Genomic DNA, 15723 nt, shown 5'->3' with positions numbered 1-15723 from the left:
ACATGGCGGTGGGAGATCCACTTTCTATGGTAATTCTTCATGACCATTTCACTCAGAACATCAGCAATGATCAACAGTTCACAAATTTGCCCAGATACTTGTGTTTCTTGTGCTTCCCTTACAATTGGTGAAATACCCAAGTACAGAAGGTTATGAGTGGTTTGGATACTAAAACTGGATGTGGGATTTAGGATTAAAAAGATATGCTCCAGAATATCAAAATGGTATCCATTAATGTCTCTCAAAGCAGGAGCTCTAGGCAGAATGCTGTCTTTGACCAATGCTCTAATGCCTCCCAGTCACTAAAGATCGTTTTGGTTGGTAAAGAAAATCTCCTGTACAGAAAATATAAAGTTATATTTACTTTAGTTTTGTCCCTGGAGTAAGGGAGCAGGCTAACCCCAGATTCAACAGCCTCAAATCCTTTTTGGAATGAGGTCGGATTTTAAAAAACAAAACAAAAGCATAATCAAAGCAATACCCCAAATGTCTTTCAACTTCCTGTGGTGCAGTGTTAACTATTACTACTACTACTGGGGGCAGAATCCAGTATAAAATAAATGTCTCAAGAAGGCTGCTTCCATTACCTTTGATACAATTTCCTAGAAGGACAGTATCTACTTACGTTTGGGATACAATTAGAAATGACACATGAAATATGAGCAGCTTGGATACATGCATATATTTAATAATGAAACAATTCATCAACAACAAAAAAAATTAGAAAAATTCATGAGACCTCAGTGCTGTGGAAGAGAATAGGACATCAAGGCAAAAAGATATAGCAACTGACTGAGAAGGCTGCATGATGAGTAAAGCAAAGGCAAATTTGGCTAGGATAGTATTATAAGCTCTTGAAAAGGAAAATGGCTAGACAAGTACCTACTTTTTTGACTGCTTGGAAGCAGGCAGCCTTACTGTATGGTGCATGGAATGGAGGCAAAGAGCCAGGGAAGGGAAAGAAGAGCAGGAGAAGAGCAATTAAGAATCCAAGGTAAGCAGATGAAAGAGATGGAGGTTACAAAGAGAAGACTCTAAGGCCTTGTGTTTCCTCTGCAGTCTAAAATAAACCTGTTCTAAGTCTTTAAGTACGTCAGTCAAATTCAGTGAACACATAATGAGTAGCACTAGGCACTGTAAAGGAATGGTGGAGGAAGTAGTTTACAGAAGCTAAAGGATAACATGGTTCCTGCTCTCAAGGAGCTTACAACCTATATGGGGAGACAGAAGTCCACAGAACAACTACAAAACATATTTACAAAGTAATATAAATACAAATAAATATACATATGAATAAACAACATATGAAAGCTAAGGAGTACTGGGTCAATAATTGTTTAGATGTCCCTAGGTCAGTCAAAGACGGCTTTCTGAAGGAAAAAATTTCGGACTTTCTGAGTATTGTTAGCAGAGAGTGGGGCATGTGCAAAGGCATAGAAGTGGAAGTAAATATGTCATGTCCAGTAAGCAGATTAGCTTGATTAGAGTAGAAAGTCTAAATAGGTCTAGTTAAGAAGTGAGTGTGATGAAACAGTAGGGGTCTTTTTGGTGAAAGATACTGCAATGTTAGGTCTGGTCCCTAGAACAAAACGAACAGGGAAGGAATGTTTTCTTTAGGTAATGATGATAAGTGGCCACAGGTCCAGGAGCAATTCCACTGCTCTCAAAAGTTTTGTAGTTACTCTAAGACAGAGAAACTAGCAATGGGATGGTAAAGAAGTATTCAGCATCCTTGAGCAGTTCAAGTAGGAGGAACTGCCTTCTGCAAGAACCCTTAAGAAGTGGCAAGTGAAAAACCTCAATGAAATTCCTAGGCAGAGGATCTATCATCCAAAGGCCAGCCAGATCCCAGGAATCTCAAGTGCTCAAGCAGAATGTCCTAGACCCTTGTTACTAATTCTTGGTGGGGAGCAGATTGTGTATGCTTATAAAAGGATTTATTTATTTTGAAGTACCATGACAATCAACTTTGATTCTAACACTTTAGAAATTAAAATAGGAGGATGAGAAGAGCCCTAATCTATAGGGAATGCTCACGTCCCTGAAGAAGGACAGGTCAGTAAGGGCCCAAATTCTCCCCTGGTCTTTAAGTGGAAAGGCAAAACATCACACCTTGAAAAGAGGCTTTCTCAGCCAAAGCAAGTAAGACCTCTTTCTTTAAGCCTATTGATCTGAAGCTGTTCCGGGAAGGAAAAACAGAGTCCAGGCCAGATGTTCAGCAGCAGCCAGAGTTGGACCCTACGTCACGAGAGTTCCGCTGGGAGGCGCTGGGTCCCACTGATGTTGAAATACACTGTTGGGGACCAATCTTGATGCCGTTTGCCTGTAAAAGAAAAGAGGCAATAGTTCCCACCTCAGCGCTAAAATAAATGGGAGAAAGGAGCAGGATAAAAGGAGAAATCATTAATTCTATTTTCTAAAAGCAAATACGACCTTGGCAGGTAACCATGGGCCCTAGCCAGACTGTTGTGGAACAATAATCTGTGACAGTAAGGATGAAATGACCAGCTGTGGTATAAGTATTACAGATGCATAGAAGTGTATTTTGTACCCATTTTTAAGGTGACTGTTAATACTTAAGTTTCACAGCTATGTAGAGTAGAAGTAGCTTATTAGCATATAATTCTTTTTTGTTTTGCCCCAGAATTTGCTTTATAGAAATGGCCCTGCTGAGCACTTAAGAATTACACCTCCCCCATGCCCTGCAATAGTAAAAATTGAGGTTGAGAAGAAAACCTCCCATACTGTATATGCGTTTTAGATCACCAACTAATTTCTTTAAGCATTCTAGGTCTCAGACTTGAGAGAAAAACAGAAAATGATGACGGGTTCCTGTGTACCTACATAAAAAAACCAAGTATGAATTGGCATAGCTTCAAATAGTACAATGTTAGGGAATAATTATATTCTAGGGAGCTTCCTGTCCTGTTTAAGACAAAGCAAAGTTAATTGTCAGCCCCTCACCCTTTCTCACCTCATTGTGGACATCAAATAAACCCTGCTGGATCTTCCTATATATTTCTTTGGCTGTGTTAATGAAGGCCTAAAGGAGAAAAAAAATCATATTATTAGCCTCAAGTTTACCTAGAGAAATGAAAAAAAGAGAATACAAATAATATTCCTATTTGGATTTTTAAGGTAAATTAGGAACCATTAGGAGAATTGAATACAAACACAGAAGGTCCCCCAAAGTCCCTGTAAAAGCCATTGAGAGTAGTTTCAAACAGAGAAAAGGGATTATATGGTATTTTGGTACCAACCCAAGATGTGCCTAAGGTTCCTAGGTTGGCACCCTTTGCAAATAAAACAAACATGCTCTCTTCTCAATCTGTGTTGTTACTTTGTCACTGAAGTCAACTCTAGGCTTAGGAACGACTACAGGAGAACCCGTCAGACCGTCCAACTAAAGTGATTTACAAGGAACAGTGGTATCTAATCCACAGTTACCAATTAACATTATCCAAAGCAAAAGTAAAACCTTAGGAGTCAAGATAAAAGAAATGGGACATTTTCATTCAAGGGAGACATATGGTCACTGACCATAAGGCATCCTTTCCTTACCCATGTCTTATAGGAGAAGAGAATTCTGAATAAAAGGACAAAGATATGGTGTAATCTCTGAAAAGCTTTCCCTACTTTTTTCCAAACACTACCTCTTCAACATTGCAGGCTGTTTTAGCTGAAGTTTCCATGAATATAAGTCCATGCTCCCGAGCAAAGGCCTCTCCTTCTTCTCTCTTCACATCCCTTCGGGACTCTAAGTCACTGAAAGAGATTAATTGGACAGAAAACTAAAAAAAGATCCAAGTGAAAGAAGAAACTCTTGTTCTAAAAGAAACCCATAGCTGTTTCAACTGCCAGCTAATCCATAAAGAATGTAGATCCTACATGATACTCTCTTGCACAGGGTTACTGACTTCTGCAGCCTCGTGGAAAATATTCTTCAGATTCATGACAGCTGCTGCATGGTTGAGGATTATACCTTACTCTGTTACAGAGAAAAAGGTTTATAAAGGGTTAGGCAAGCCCTATAGTTACTCAAGGCTTATGCCCTATGCTTCTTTTTCAAAAGAGATCCAGCAAGAGCAAAGGAAAGAAGATGAAAGGAAAATTCCAGTTGTTAGAAAGTAGAAAAGTCATAGATGTCCCATCCCATAGTAATGAGTGTCTTCCTCTTTTACTGGAATCTATTCACAAGAAGAGACAGCGCAAGGAATAAGGAGAACACAGTTGCTTAACTCTCACTAGTCTCATTATTACATGTTATAATAGCACCTTACCTCCAGGGAAATGAAGGATTCGGAGAAAATGATACGGATAAAATTAGGTGACAGAGCCAAGGACTGAGAAAGGGAATAAAGTGGCATGGAAAGACTTTATGAAAGACAGGATAAAAGGCTGCAGAATAAGGTAAGAATGGACTGTTTGATTTTCATTTTTCAAATTGGAAATTTTATTTTGGGAGGTTTCCAGTTTCTCAACCATGAGAAAAATCAAGGAGTAAGTCCATTAGAGAACAGCAAATCTCCAAAATATGTATTTATTATTCATTAGCTGTGTGAAGACCAGGGAAGAACTATCCATCTAAATGTCAACACTCCCAAATTTATACCTCTAGCCCTGACGCTTCTCTAAGCTCCCGATCTGTTTGTTCATTTGTCTGTTCTTCATTTCCACTCTGATGTGTAAAAGCCACCTCAAACATACATTAAAATGGAACTTGATCTCCACCTCCCAACCTGCTTCTGCCTCAGGCTTCCACACCTCACAGCACAAGCCTAAAACCCAGACATTGTTATTAACACCTTTTCCTCCTTCACTCCAAATACCCAATCCATCTCAAAGCGAGTTATTTCCAAAAGGTACCTTAAAATCATCCTTTTCTCTCTATCTCCAGTCATTGCCCTAGTCCAAGCCACCACTCTCCCCTGGACTGCTGCCAGTGAGACCCCACTTCAACTCTGCTCCCCTCCAGGGTGAGCTTTTGAAATCCAATCAAGCCACTTCTCTGCCTAAAACTCTTAAATGCTTCCTACTGTATTTAGAATAAAATCCAAACTCCTTACTAAGGCCTGTAAGTCCTACAAGACCTGGCCCCCGGCTACTTTTCCAAGTTCATCTTGCACCATTTCCCCGCCTTGATTCAGTCCAAGCAGACCAGGTTTCTTTCAATACCATAAACTTGCCAAGCTTCTTCCCAGTTCAAGCCTTTCATGGTTTGTTCCCCTGACCTGGTACTTTTTTTTTTTTTTTTTAATCTTTGCCTACCAAACTACTTTTTTTTTTTTAATCTTTGCCTACCAAACTCCTACCCATCCTTCAGATTCCAGCTTAAATATCACTCAATCAAAAACACCCTGTTACTCTCTTTTATAGCACTTTTTCCTTCACTGCATTTATCACAATTTGTAATGATACAAATCATTTTATATTTAATATCTATGTCCCTGCTAGACTGTAAGCTCCATGGGAGCAGGTGCATGACTCTTTTTTTTTCACCTGGCACACTCAGGATCTGGCACAGTGCAGGACACAGTGGGTTTTCCATAAATTTGTTGAACCAATAAATGAGTACAATTAGTCTGTGGCCACAATTCTCTAATGGTACACCCTAAGCCCTACTACAAACTCACAAAGGTGCCACAAGATACTTTAAATTTTTGAGGGAAACATAGCAACACTCAACATCAGAACACCACATGAGGGCCGGCCCCGTGGCTTAGCGGTTGAGTGCGCGCGCCCCGCTACTGGCGGCCCGGGTTCGGATCTGGGCGCACACTGACGCACTGCTTCTCCAGCCATGCTGAGGCTGCGTCCCACATACAGCAACTAGAAGGATGTGCAACTATGACATACAACTATCTACTGGGGCTTTGGGAGGAAAAAAAGGAGGAAGATTGGCAATAGATGTTAGCTCAGAGCCGGTCTTCCTCAGCAAAAAAAAGAGGAGGATTAGCACGGATGTTAGCTCAGGGCTGATCTTCCTCACAAAAAAAAAAAAAAAAAAAAAAAAGACCACCACATGAATTACAAGCTTAAGATAGTTTGCAGTGTCAATATTAGATCACAAGAGAGTCCATTCAATATCTGCATATCTTTGTGAAGCTGAGTTTTTGGCAATTGCTGTGATAAAAAGTAAGTACGGGCAAAAATCAATTTGGAACAGGAAATGAGAGTGGCAGTGTCCAATCTTGATTCCAAGGTTTGAGAAGCTGTGCAGTGCCCAACAGACACACAAAGGTCATTAGTAAGTAATTATGGTTACTTAAGAATGAAATAAAAAAAAATTTTAATTTAAGTTTTTCATTTTTCAGTTACTAAGTTGTTATGACAAAAATACTTGTTATATATATATATATTTTTTTTGTCAGGAAGATCAGCCCTGAGCTAACATCCGATGCCAATCCTCCTCTTTTTTGCTGAGGAAGACTGGCCCTGGGCTAACATCCGTGCCCACCTTCCTCTACTTTATATGGGACGCTGCCACAGCATGGCTTGATAAGTGGTGTGTTGGTGCGCGCCCGGGATCCGAACCCGCGAACCCCGGGGCCTCCAAAGCTGAGCGCGTGCACTTAACCGCTGCGCCACTGGGCCAGCCCCACTTGTTATATTTTTAGATCTAACTATTTAATAACAAAACTGTTAGGTATTTCTTTTGGCCTACGGGTGCCAGAGAAAATTTACTGAGAATAACAAGTGTTGGTGAGGATGTGGAGAAACTGGAACCCTTGCGCACAGCTGGTAGGAATGTAAAATGGTGTAGCCGCTATGGAAAACAGTATGGCAGTACCTCAAAAAATTAAACACATAAGATCCAGCAATTCCACTTCTGGGTATATACCCCAAAGAATTGAAAGCAGGGACCCAAACAGACATTGGTATACCCACGTTGACAGCAGCATTATTCCCAATAGCCAAAAGGTAGAAGCAACCTAAGTGTCCATAAATGGATGAATAAACAAAATATGGTAAATACATACAATGGGATACTATTCAGCCTTGAAAAGGAAGTAAGGGCCGGCCGCGTGGCTTAGCAGTTGAGTGCGCACGCTCTGCTACTGGCGGCCCGGGTTCGGATCCCGGCCGCGCACTGACGCACCCCTTGTCCAGCCGTGCTGAGGTTGCATCCCACATACAGCAACTAGAAGGATGTGCAACTATGACATACAACTATATACTGGGGCTTTGGGGGAAAAAAAAGGAGGAGGATTGGCAATAGATGTTAGCTCAGAGCCGGTCTTCCTCAGCAAAAAAAGAGGAGCATTAGCATGGATGTTAGCTCAGGGCTGATCTTCCTCACCAAAAAAAAAAAAAAGGAAGGAAGTTCTGACATATGCTACAATATGGATGAACCTTGAGGACAGAATAGTAAATGAAGTAAGCCAGTCACAAAAAGACAAATATTGTACGAGTCCACTTATATGAGGCACCTAGAGTAGTCAAATTCATAGAGACAGAAAGTAGAAAGGTGGTTGCTAGCGGCTGGTGGGATGAGGAATGTGGAGTTTGTGTTTAAGGGGAACTGTGTTTCAGTTTGGGAAGATGAAAAAGTTCTGGAGATGGATGGTGGTGACGGTTGCAGAACAATGTGACTATACTTAATGCCACAGAACTGTAAACTTAAAAATGGTTAAAATGCTAAATTTTATGTTACATATATTTTACCACAATAAAAAATTTTTTTAACTGAGACACTAAAAGCACCATAAGAAAAGTTTGGGGACCAAGTGATTCAATGTCCATAGAGTACCTAGATGACTCCTGATACTTATTATGTATACAAATAAAATTTTACCTCTTATTCCCAATCAGCATGATAACCATGTTGGAGCTGGAGTGCTGCCGGGCATCCTCTAACCATGAGGTCAGGTGGTTGAAGGTTTCACGCCTATAGCAGAAAAGTTTAGAAAATGGGTCAGAGGCTCATTTCAAAATGCCAAAGCAATTCCAAATGTATGAGAAAAGGGGGAAAGCTACATGTGTAAAGACAAATATTAGAGAGGCCATTCCTCTTTAGCATTCTTACCACAATCATTAGATAGAAAAGAGAAAGATTTCAAGAACAGAGGGAAGTCCCCCTCCCACCCACCAGATCTGATTCACCTTGTAATGTCGTACACCAGCAGGGCTCCGGCTGCTCCTCTGTAGTAGGAACGGGTGATAGAACGGAAGGACTCTTGCCCAGCCTTTCCCACAAACACGGCAATAAAAAAATCCCAACAAAACCAGGTTATTTCCAGAGAAATGACTTGACCACATGCTACTCTAACACAAAGGACTTAATTTTAAAAAAGAACTTCTATTAAGAGAAGAGAATTCAGGAAAGGAAACATGACTGCCCAGGGAGAAGCCCAGGTGGGAAATCAATATTTTTCAGTGGGACTTCAACTGATATTTTGGGTGGATTTCAATTCTTCCTGTGAGACTGTCCATCAAATTGCTGAATGTTTAGCATCACTGGTGCCCAGTCACTAAATGCCAGTAGCACCCCACAGTCAGTGTGACAATCAAAGACATTCCCATATGTTTCCCAGTATCCCCTAGAACAACTGGAAGTAGGAATAGAAACTTAGAGTATTTTCAATCCCAACATGATGTTGAACACATCACATTAAGGTTTTTTTTCTGTTTCCATTCTTTTATCTGTAAAAAGGAAAATATCTTAGAATACCAATACTCTGTCTAACGGAAGTTTTATTCCAATGGATCAATGTAGAAAATTAGTCCGATACAAAGCACTTAAATTGGGCATATTCTAATTGACCTTTAGTGTTCCACTAATAAAGGCAGGACTACCAAGATGTCCCTTGTTGGGATCTTGTCATGGCAAATAGGAATAAGGAAAAGGGAAGGAAGACCAGGGCTCAAGGAAGAGTTTTCCTGAAAAAACCCAACTATTCACACTCTAATGTCATTTCCATTTGGGCCAAGATATTAAGTTTTATTTATAACTGAGCAATTTATTAATGCTCCCACATACTGGGTACTTTTGCTTTCTTTTTTTGTTTGTTTTTGTGAGGAAGACTAGCCCTGAGCTAACATCCGTTGCCAATCCTCTTTTTGCTGAGGAAGACTGGCCCTGGGCTAACATCCATGCCCATCTTCCTCTACTTTATTGGGATGCCACCACAGCATGGCCTGACAAATGGTGCGTCGGTCCATGCCCAGGATCTGAACCTGCGAACCCTGGGCTGCCGAAGCGGAGCGCGAGAACTTAATCACTATTCCACTGGGCCGGCCCCTACTTTTGCTTTCTTTCCTTTTTTTTTTGTGAGGAAGATCAGCCCTGAGCTAACATCCATGCCAATCTTCCTCTTTTTGCTAAGGAAGACCGGTCCTGAGCTAACATCTATTGCTAATCCTCCTCCTTTTTTTCCCTTTTTCTCCCCAAAGCCCCAGTAGATAGTTGTATGTCGTAGCTGCACATCCTGCTAGTTGCTGTATGTGGGACGCAGCCTCAGCATGGCCAGACAAGCGGTGCGTTGGCGTGCACCCGGGATCTGAACCCGGGCCGCCAGTAGCACAGCATGCGCACTTAACCACTAAGCACTTTCTTGATGGAACAGTTTTGTTTTGTTTTTTTTCCCCTAGAGAAAGCAAAAGTGTTTTTTAAATAATAATATGAATATCCTGGGCATTGAATCTATCCTATTAGGAGAATTTTCACATTCTTGATAGCATTTATCCTCACATCCCTAAATAAAGATTTGATAGGAAGACTATTGTTCATATATTAAACATAATAAAACTTAGGATGTGGACATGGGAAAATAAACGGTCTTCTCATAGTATAATAACAATAACAGCGATGATACTAATAATAACACAAATAGGAAAAATGAGGCTCAAAGGGATAAATAAGTTCAGTAACTGGCCAAAAGTTATAAAGCCTATAAATGCTGAATCCATAATTTAAACTTAGGATCTTAGCACTTCCTAGCTAAGTGTGTTCTCTTAACCATTACGTCATATAATCTAAACCCGGGTTTGAAGGTGAGAAGAAAATTGTAGTACAGTAATTCTAAGGTTACTTTTATAATACAAGAATCTCTTTCTACAAGAATCAAACAAATGTTTTGTTAAGTTGCGTACCTGTTAGAATATCAGAATCCAAAAATAATTCTTAAGAATTTTGTTGGTAATATTAATACTCCAAAATTTAAAACATACTTTTTCCCTCCAAGAGCTCACTTTAAGTTTTTATTTTCTAATACTTTTATGTCTTAAATTATTTAATTCCTGTTTTTCTTTTATCTCTTACTGACTTTTTCTCTTCTTCTATTGTTGAAAGCCCTTTCCTTCCCCATGGCCTATAAGGAACTAAAAGGGAGAGTCTGAGGGAGGTCCACATGTTGGCTGCATCACATGGCAGCATTTAACTTTAGCAGCTGAAAATATGTCCAATGGGTCATCAGAAAATGCCTTTTAAAATCAAATCATTTTACTTCTTCATCTCAGTCCAGTTCATGAAGCAAAATCTGTGAGCCAACAATTTAGAAAGAGTGAGTGGGTTCAATGTGGGCTGGTTTGCATCAGTCTAATTATCTTTGTCCCTTCCCAGTAAAAAAAATCTGAGGCAGCAAAGAACTAAGATGGAGGTTTGATAAACAGAATTAATAGCTTTGAAATGGAAGCATCATATAGTTTCAAGACATATAGTTTGAAGTATCAATTCCTATAAAGTCAGATACACTCATTTCCTAAGAATCAAAACGCATTCTAAAGTAAAAAGCAAATGAATCTGGGATTACTTAATCAATATTTTATATTTGCTACAGTACAATGCCTCTTCATTTAGCATGGTTATTTGGGCAACTATATACAGAATGAATAAAGCTAAAAAATGGCTCTCTAAATCCTTATCAATAACCAGAACAGCGACAACAAAAACTGTGGATAACTTAATCTCATTAAAAATACCCTCATGGTAATCCCTAAACATTTTCATGTAGGATGGTTTTGGGAGTAAGGAAGTAGGGTCAACAAAGTGGGAAGCCAAGGTGGGGAAGCTACCTCTAATGGGCAGGAGGACAAGGCTGACAAGAGAGAAATGATCAGGCTTACCCAGAAAGTGGCAGACAAGACAATTCCTACATTATAGGTAGGAATCTCTTAATAATTTCAAAATAGAAAACTCCAATATTCTGAAACATGGTATCTTTTTACGATTCAACAAAAATTAGTATAATTTCAAAACAATTATTAAAAGAGAGCAGACAAGAACTAGATCAGTTGCATTACAAGTGACTATCAGGCCATGTGGTTCTTCACATGTGGTTCCATGTGTGTCAATAGAGCAGTGGCTCTCAACTTTCTTATTTCATGATCCAATCATGTCTCATACTATCACTTAAGGAAAAAAAAAAGCCAGCAAGCCAAAACTTAAGACACTTCCATGACCATGACCATACCACTAACTGGCAGCTATTAGGTCTCCTAGCATCAAAGCATCCATTTTTGGAAATGGTAGAGGTTTAGGTTAAAAAGGCAGAATCTAGCTAATACCTGTCTTGACACCTACAGGCTTCACTCTTTGTCACCTCCTCAGAATTTGTCCTGTGGCCTCTTTAGGTAGCCAAATCTACCTTTGTGGGAAATATAAAAACCAGGGGATAATAAAAGGAGCGTTGTAATATCTACTTGGATTAATACTAACAAAGAACCCCTGGGCCCCAATAATGAAAATGGAAGGGAACAAGCTGTTTAGAAGTGAGTTTGGAAGTTTTAGAGGGATCTGGCTAGTGCTACCATTATCAGAGATGTGAAGTGATTCATGTTCCTACAATGTGGTGAGATGAAAAATCTGATCAGAGCCAGCTCTGATGGCCCAGTGGTTAAAGTTTGGCGTGCTCCACTTCAGCAGCCTGGGTTCAGTTCCCGGGCGTGGAACCACACTACTCGTCTGTCAGTAGTCATGCTGTGGCAGCGGCTTGCACAGAAGAACAAGAATGACTTACAACTAGAATATACAACTATGTACTGGGGCTTTGGGGAGGGATTCTATGCAGTGGTTAAAAGGAATGAGGTAGATCTGTATGTATTGACATGAAAATGTCTAAAGACAGGGACCAAGTCTTAAATCATAGAGATTGTTAAATAAAAAAACCTAAGTCACACAGATAGGTCCACTTTGCCATGATTCTATACGTGAAAAAACTAACAGAAACAAAACCATACCATATATCTGTATATGTTTAAATGTATGTATCTAAATGCAGAGAAAAAGTCTGAAAGCATAAACACTGAATCAGTAATAGTGGTTTACTCTGGCAAAGCAAAAACCAAGATTGGGAGGGACAAGAGGTTTGTGTGTGTGAGGGGGACATTCAATTTTTACTCTATACACTTATATTATTTGCTTTTATTTTTAGTAGAACAAACTCATATATATTACTTGGGTAATTTAAAACAAAAATAAAAAGATAACGGCAGTCAGAATCTGCAAGCATAACAAATGGAAGGGAAAGCTTCCCTACCTCTTTGCTTTCATCCTTCCCCTACTCTCATTTCCACCATGAGCCCCACCATCAGAGCCCTTTTCCCCTGCATCAGCCTTTACTGTTCTATTTGGGGCATAGTTGGGGACTAAATTATTTTGTCCTTTCTCACCGTATCCCAGATTTGCAGTTTGATTTGTTTTCCATCAATGTTGACCATACGGGCCCCAAACTCCACACCTGTCAGTGAAGATCAAGAGAAAGAATATGATTCTCATGAACAACAGCCATGTTGAGTGAGAGGTTCATGCTTTTCCTCAATGCGCTAATGACGCTCTGTCTGCACTCAGTGCCACTAAGCCCATTACTACTGCCTACTTGTTCCAATTAATTCTGTGTTCCTTAAAGTTTCTTTTCCCTCCTAGAATTAAAAACAGTGTTCTGGGTGTTAATGACCTTAGGAATGTAACCAAAAAGCAGATACAGGGATAAAACTAAATAAGAAGCCAAATTTAGCAATGTTAGTTAATGCTTAGATTTGATTAGGTAATGTTTAATTTTGTAATTTCTAAAAACTTTAAAAATATTTCCTAACATTTTCTGAGTCACTCTGTAGTCCTCTATAAAACAGTATTTCTTTTTTGCAATTCTAGAATTTTTTGTTTGAGAAAAGAACCTATCTAAGAAATAGGTTCTCAAGACTGATACCTTTCAGATCTCCAATAATTCCCAGAGGTCATCGGAAAAGAGCCTCCATCATAGGAATATGGAAACATACAGTCTGAATAAAGGTTTTGGTTCACCTGGCATTTATCTTCTTTCAAGTTAATGTCAGGACAAAATTTAAAAATCAAATATCACTTGCATTAAAAATACTTGATCATAAATCAGAAAATTTGTCCTATTTTCTGTTCTTTACATAGTACTTGAGGAATTCTGATTTCCAAGTAAGAAAAAGCACTAATGTAGCTTCCAATAAAGGGTTGATATGTGCCTATTCGGTGGCCCCGTGTATAATATATCCAGAATGTCTCTCTCACCTCGAAGGTGCTGCAGTCAATAAGAAAGATATAAAAATTGTTTCTTACTACTCTAGACTGCTTCATCAAGAAGTGATAGCTACTGAAAAAAGTCACTAAATTTTTTCTTCTTTCTGGACAATGGGAATGGAATTTCAATGAGGAAGAATTAAAAACTAAAACTTTTGATTCCTTTTATGCAACTTCCTCTAGTTATGCACTCAGAGACCATTATATTTTGCACCTATTTTCTTTCCAACTGCCTGTTTATCTTGGTACAGAAGACTGAATTCAGAAAGAAACACAGCCTATATTGGACACTGGGGAAAACTTGGATCATTTCATTCCTCCGTTTTAAAGCTTGTCATTTGCTCCCATTACCTTCAGGTGTTTCAAGACTTGGCACCTTTTTTATTCTCTAGCTTTATTTTTTGCCACTCTCCACTTCAAACTCCATACTCCAGCCATATTAAAATGACTTTCAGTTTTCCAAAGTTAGCCTGATCTCTGCCATTCCCAAGCCTTGCATATGTTATTGCCTTTTGCCCTGATCACCTTTCCCTTATCTCTACACCTTTGCCTGGATAACTCCTACTCTTTCTTCAATTTTCAGCCTTTCCTGAGAGAGGTGGCAGCCTTTCTTTCCCTTCTGCAATAGGAATTTATTTGTCAGGATCTACTCCCAGCCCCACCTCCTACATTGGAAGACTGTAAACTACTGACCGGCAGGCACAATGTTTGCCTGGTTAAGCACTGTATCATTAGCACATATCACAGTGTGGGTGTTCACTTGATATTTATTTACAAAAACATTTTCCTGTTGATGCTATCCTCTAAATCCTTTTCTAACCCCATTAGTTATTTGGCTCTGAATAAGTCCTTTGGGAGCAGTAGCAGCTTCAGATTTCCAAAAGGTGGGACTTGAAGTGACAACATGGTAAAAATAAGAGCTAGGGATTTTGTTCAGAAACTGCATCTGCATGGCAAGAAGGCTAGTTTTATATACCTATACTCTTTATTTGGGCTGGGGTTACGCAGATTATGGGGAAGGGGTTAGTAAAGCCCCAGCAGGCCATGCCTTAACACAAATGCGTGGCACATGTTTACACTTTCCAAGATCACCAGTGCTTTTGGAACTCGACCATACTCTTTTTCTTTACAAGAAAAGTTGATAGTTTCATTCACTCTTTAATTCTAAGTCTGGGATGGCTCTTCAATTTGCTTTTTCCTCTCCAACACACAAAAAATTCCCTGTATTGGTGATTACTTTGAAAAACATGTGAGGTTAGCATTAATTTACTGCAAAGCCAATTTTTGAATAAGTAGTTATGCTTTCGTGGGATTTTCCATAAACACACAAATGGCATTTGGAGGGGAAAAAAAAAGTCCTACAGCTGTTGATCCATACCTCACGTTCATCTCTAAAGTTACCTTTCAATTATTTACACCCCACTACACTACCCATTTATCAGCATTTGGTTAGCCACTCTTCATTTAACATAACTTTGGACTAGTTTAAAAGTAGAAAGAGGTAACTTTTTACTTCGAACAATGAAGGCTCCTAACTTTCCCGTTTAGCTAGTCAGCCATTATTATCTGTTCTGGGACAGGTAGATGCACTTACCTATTGTGAGGTCGTGGACAGGCTGGAACCGCTTGTCTGTAAACTGCAGGAGGAGACATGACTTCCCCACGCCTGAAAGGGAAGAACGAGCGTTCCAGGAGTCACACCGGCTAAGGAACAGTCTCTGAGGCCGGCCGTCCGGGACTGGGGAAGGGGAGCCCCGAGCCCCGCCCCCGGCCGTCCCGCCCCGCCCCCGCCCGCTCTTCTCGAAATCGCCCAGCCCACTAAAGGAGCCCCGCCCCCACGACCCAATTTGGGAGCTTAGGATCCCCGCCCCAGCCTTGAGGGCAGCCGCCCGCGGGTTACCTGTGTCCCCGATGATGATGTACTTGAAGAGATAAGCATAAGTCATGGTCCCGTTTCCTCTGGATTCCGGGTCCGCCCGACTTCTACAGCCACTAACCTCCGGCCTCTCTAGCCACTCAATCTACCGATCTCCGGCCCCTCTAGCCCAGATCACGTCTCTATTGCTCTCCACAGAAATCTTCTCTCGGTCAGAGCGACGGTAATACCGAGACACGGCCTGCGGGGACGCCTCTAACACTTCTACGTGCCATGATACCACCAAGCTCCAGGGGGCGATAGCTAGCCTTTCCGTCCGCTCGGCCTTCCCGGGCCTGACTCGCAACAGCCCCACGGCGCT

At 40.3% G+C, this 15723-nt stretch overlaps 1 protein-coding gene across 1 annotated transcript; it reads right to left on the bottom strand.

Moving 5' to 3' along the window:
* Positions 1-1015: 1015 nt before the first annotated feature.
* RAB2B (RAB2B, member RAS oncogene family) lies at positions 1016-15686 on the bottom strand. Its single transcript, XM_058541011.1, has 8 exons — positions 15387-15686; positions 15081-15152; positions 12610-12677; positions 8104-8186; positions 7796-7888; positions 3654-3765; positions 2975-3043; positions 1016-2323 (listed from the first exon to the last, which is right to left on the bottom strand). Exons 1-8 carry the CDS (start codon positions 15430-15432, stop codon positions 2216-2218), a joined length of 651 nt encoding a protein of 216 aa, XP_058396994.1. The 5' UTR covers positions 15433-15686; the 3' UTR covers positions 1016-2215.
* Positions 15687-15723: the final 37 nt, after the last annotated feature.

This window comes from Diceros bicornis, chromosome 5, assembly GCF_020826845.1.
Source record: "Diceros bicornis minor isolate mBicDic1 chromosome 5, mDicBic1.mat.cur, whole genome shotgun sequence".
NCBI classification, from domain to species: domain Eukaryota; kingdom Metazoa; phylum Chordata; class Mammalia; order Perissodactyla; family Rhinocerotidae; genus Diceros; species Diceros bicornis.
Note: the sequence above shows the minus strand (reverse complement) of the source record. Positions and strands in the feature narration are given on the sequence as shown.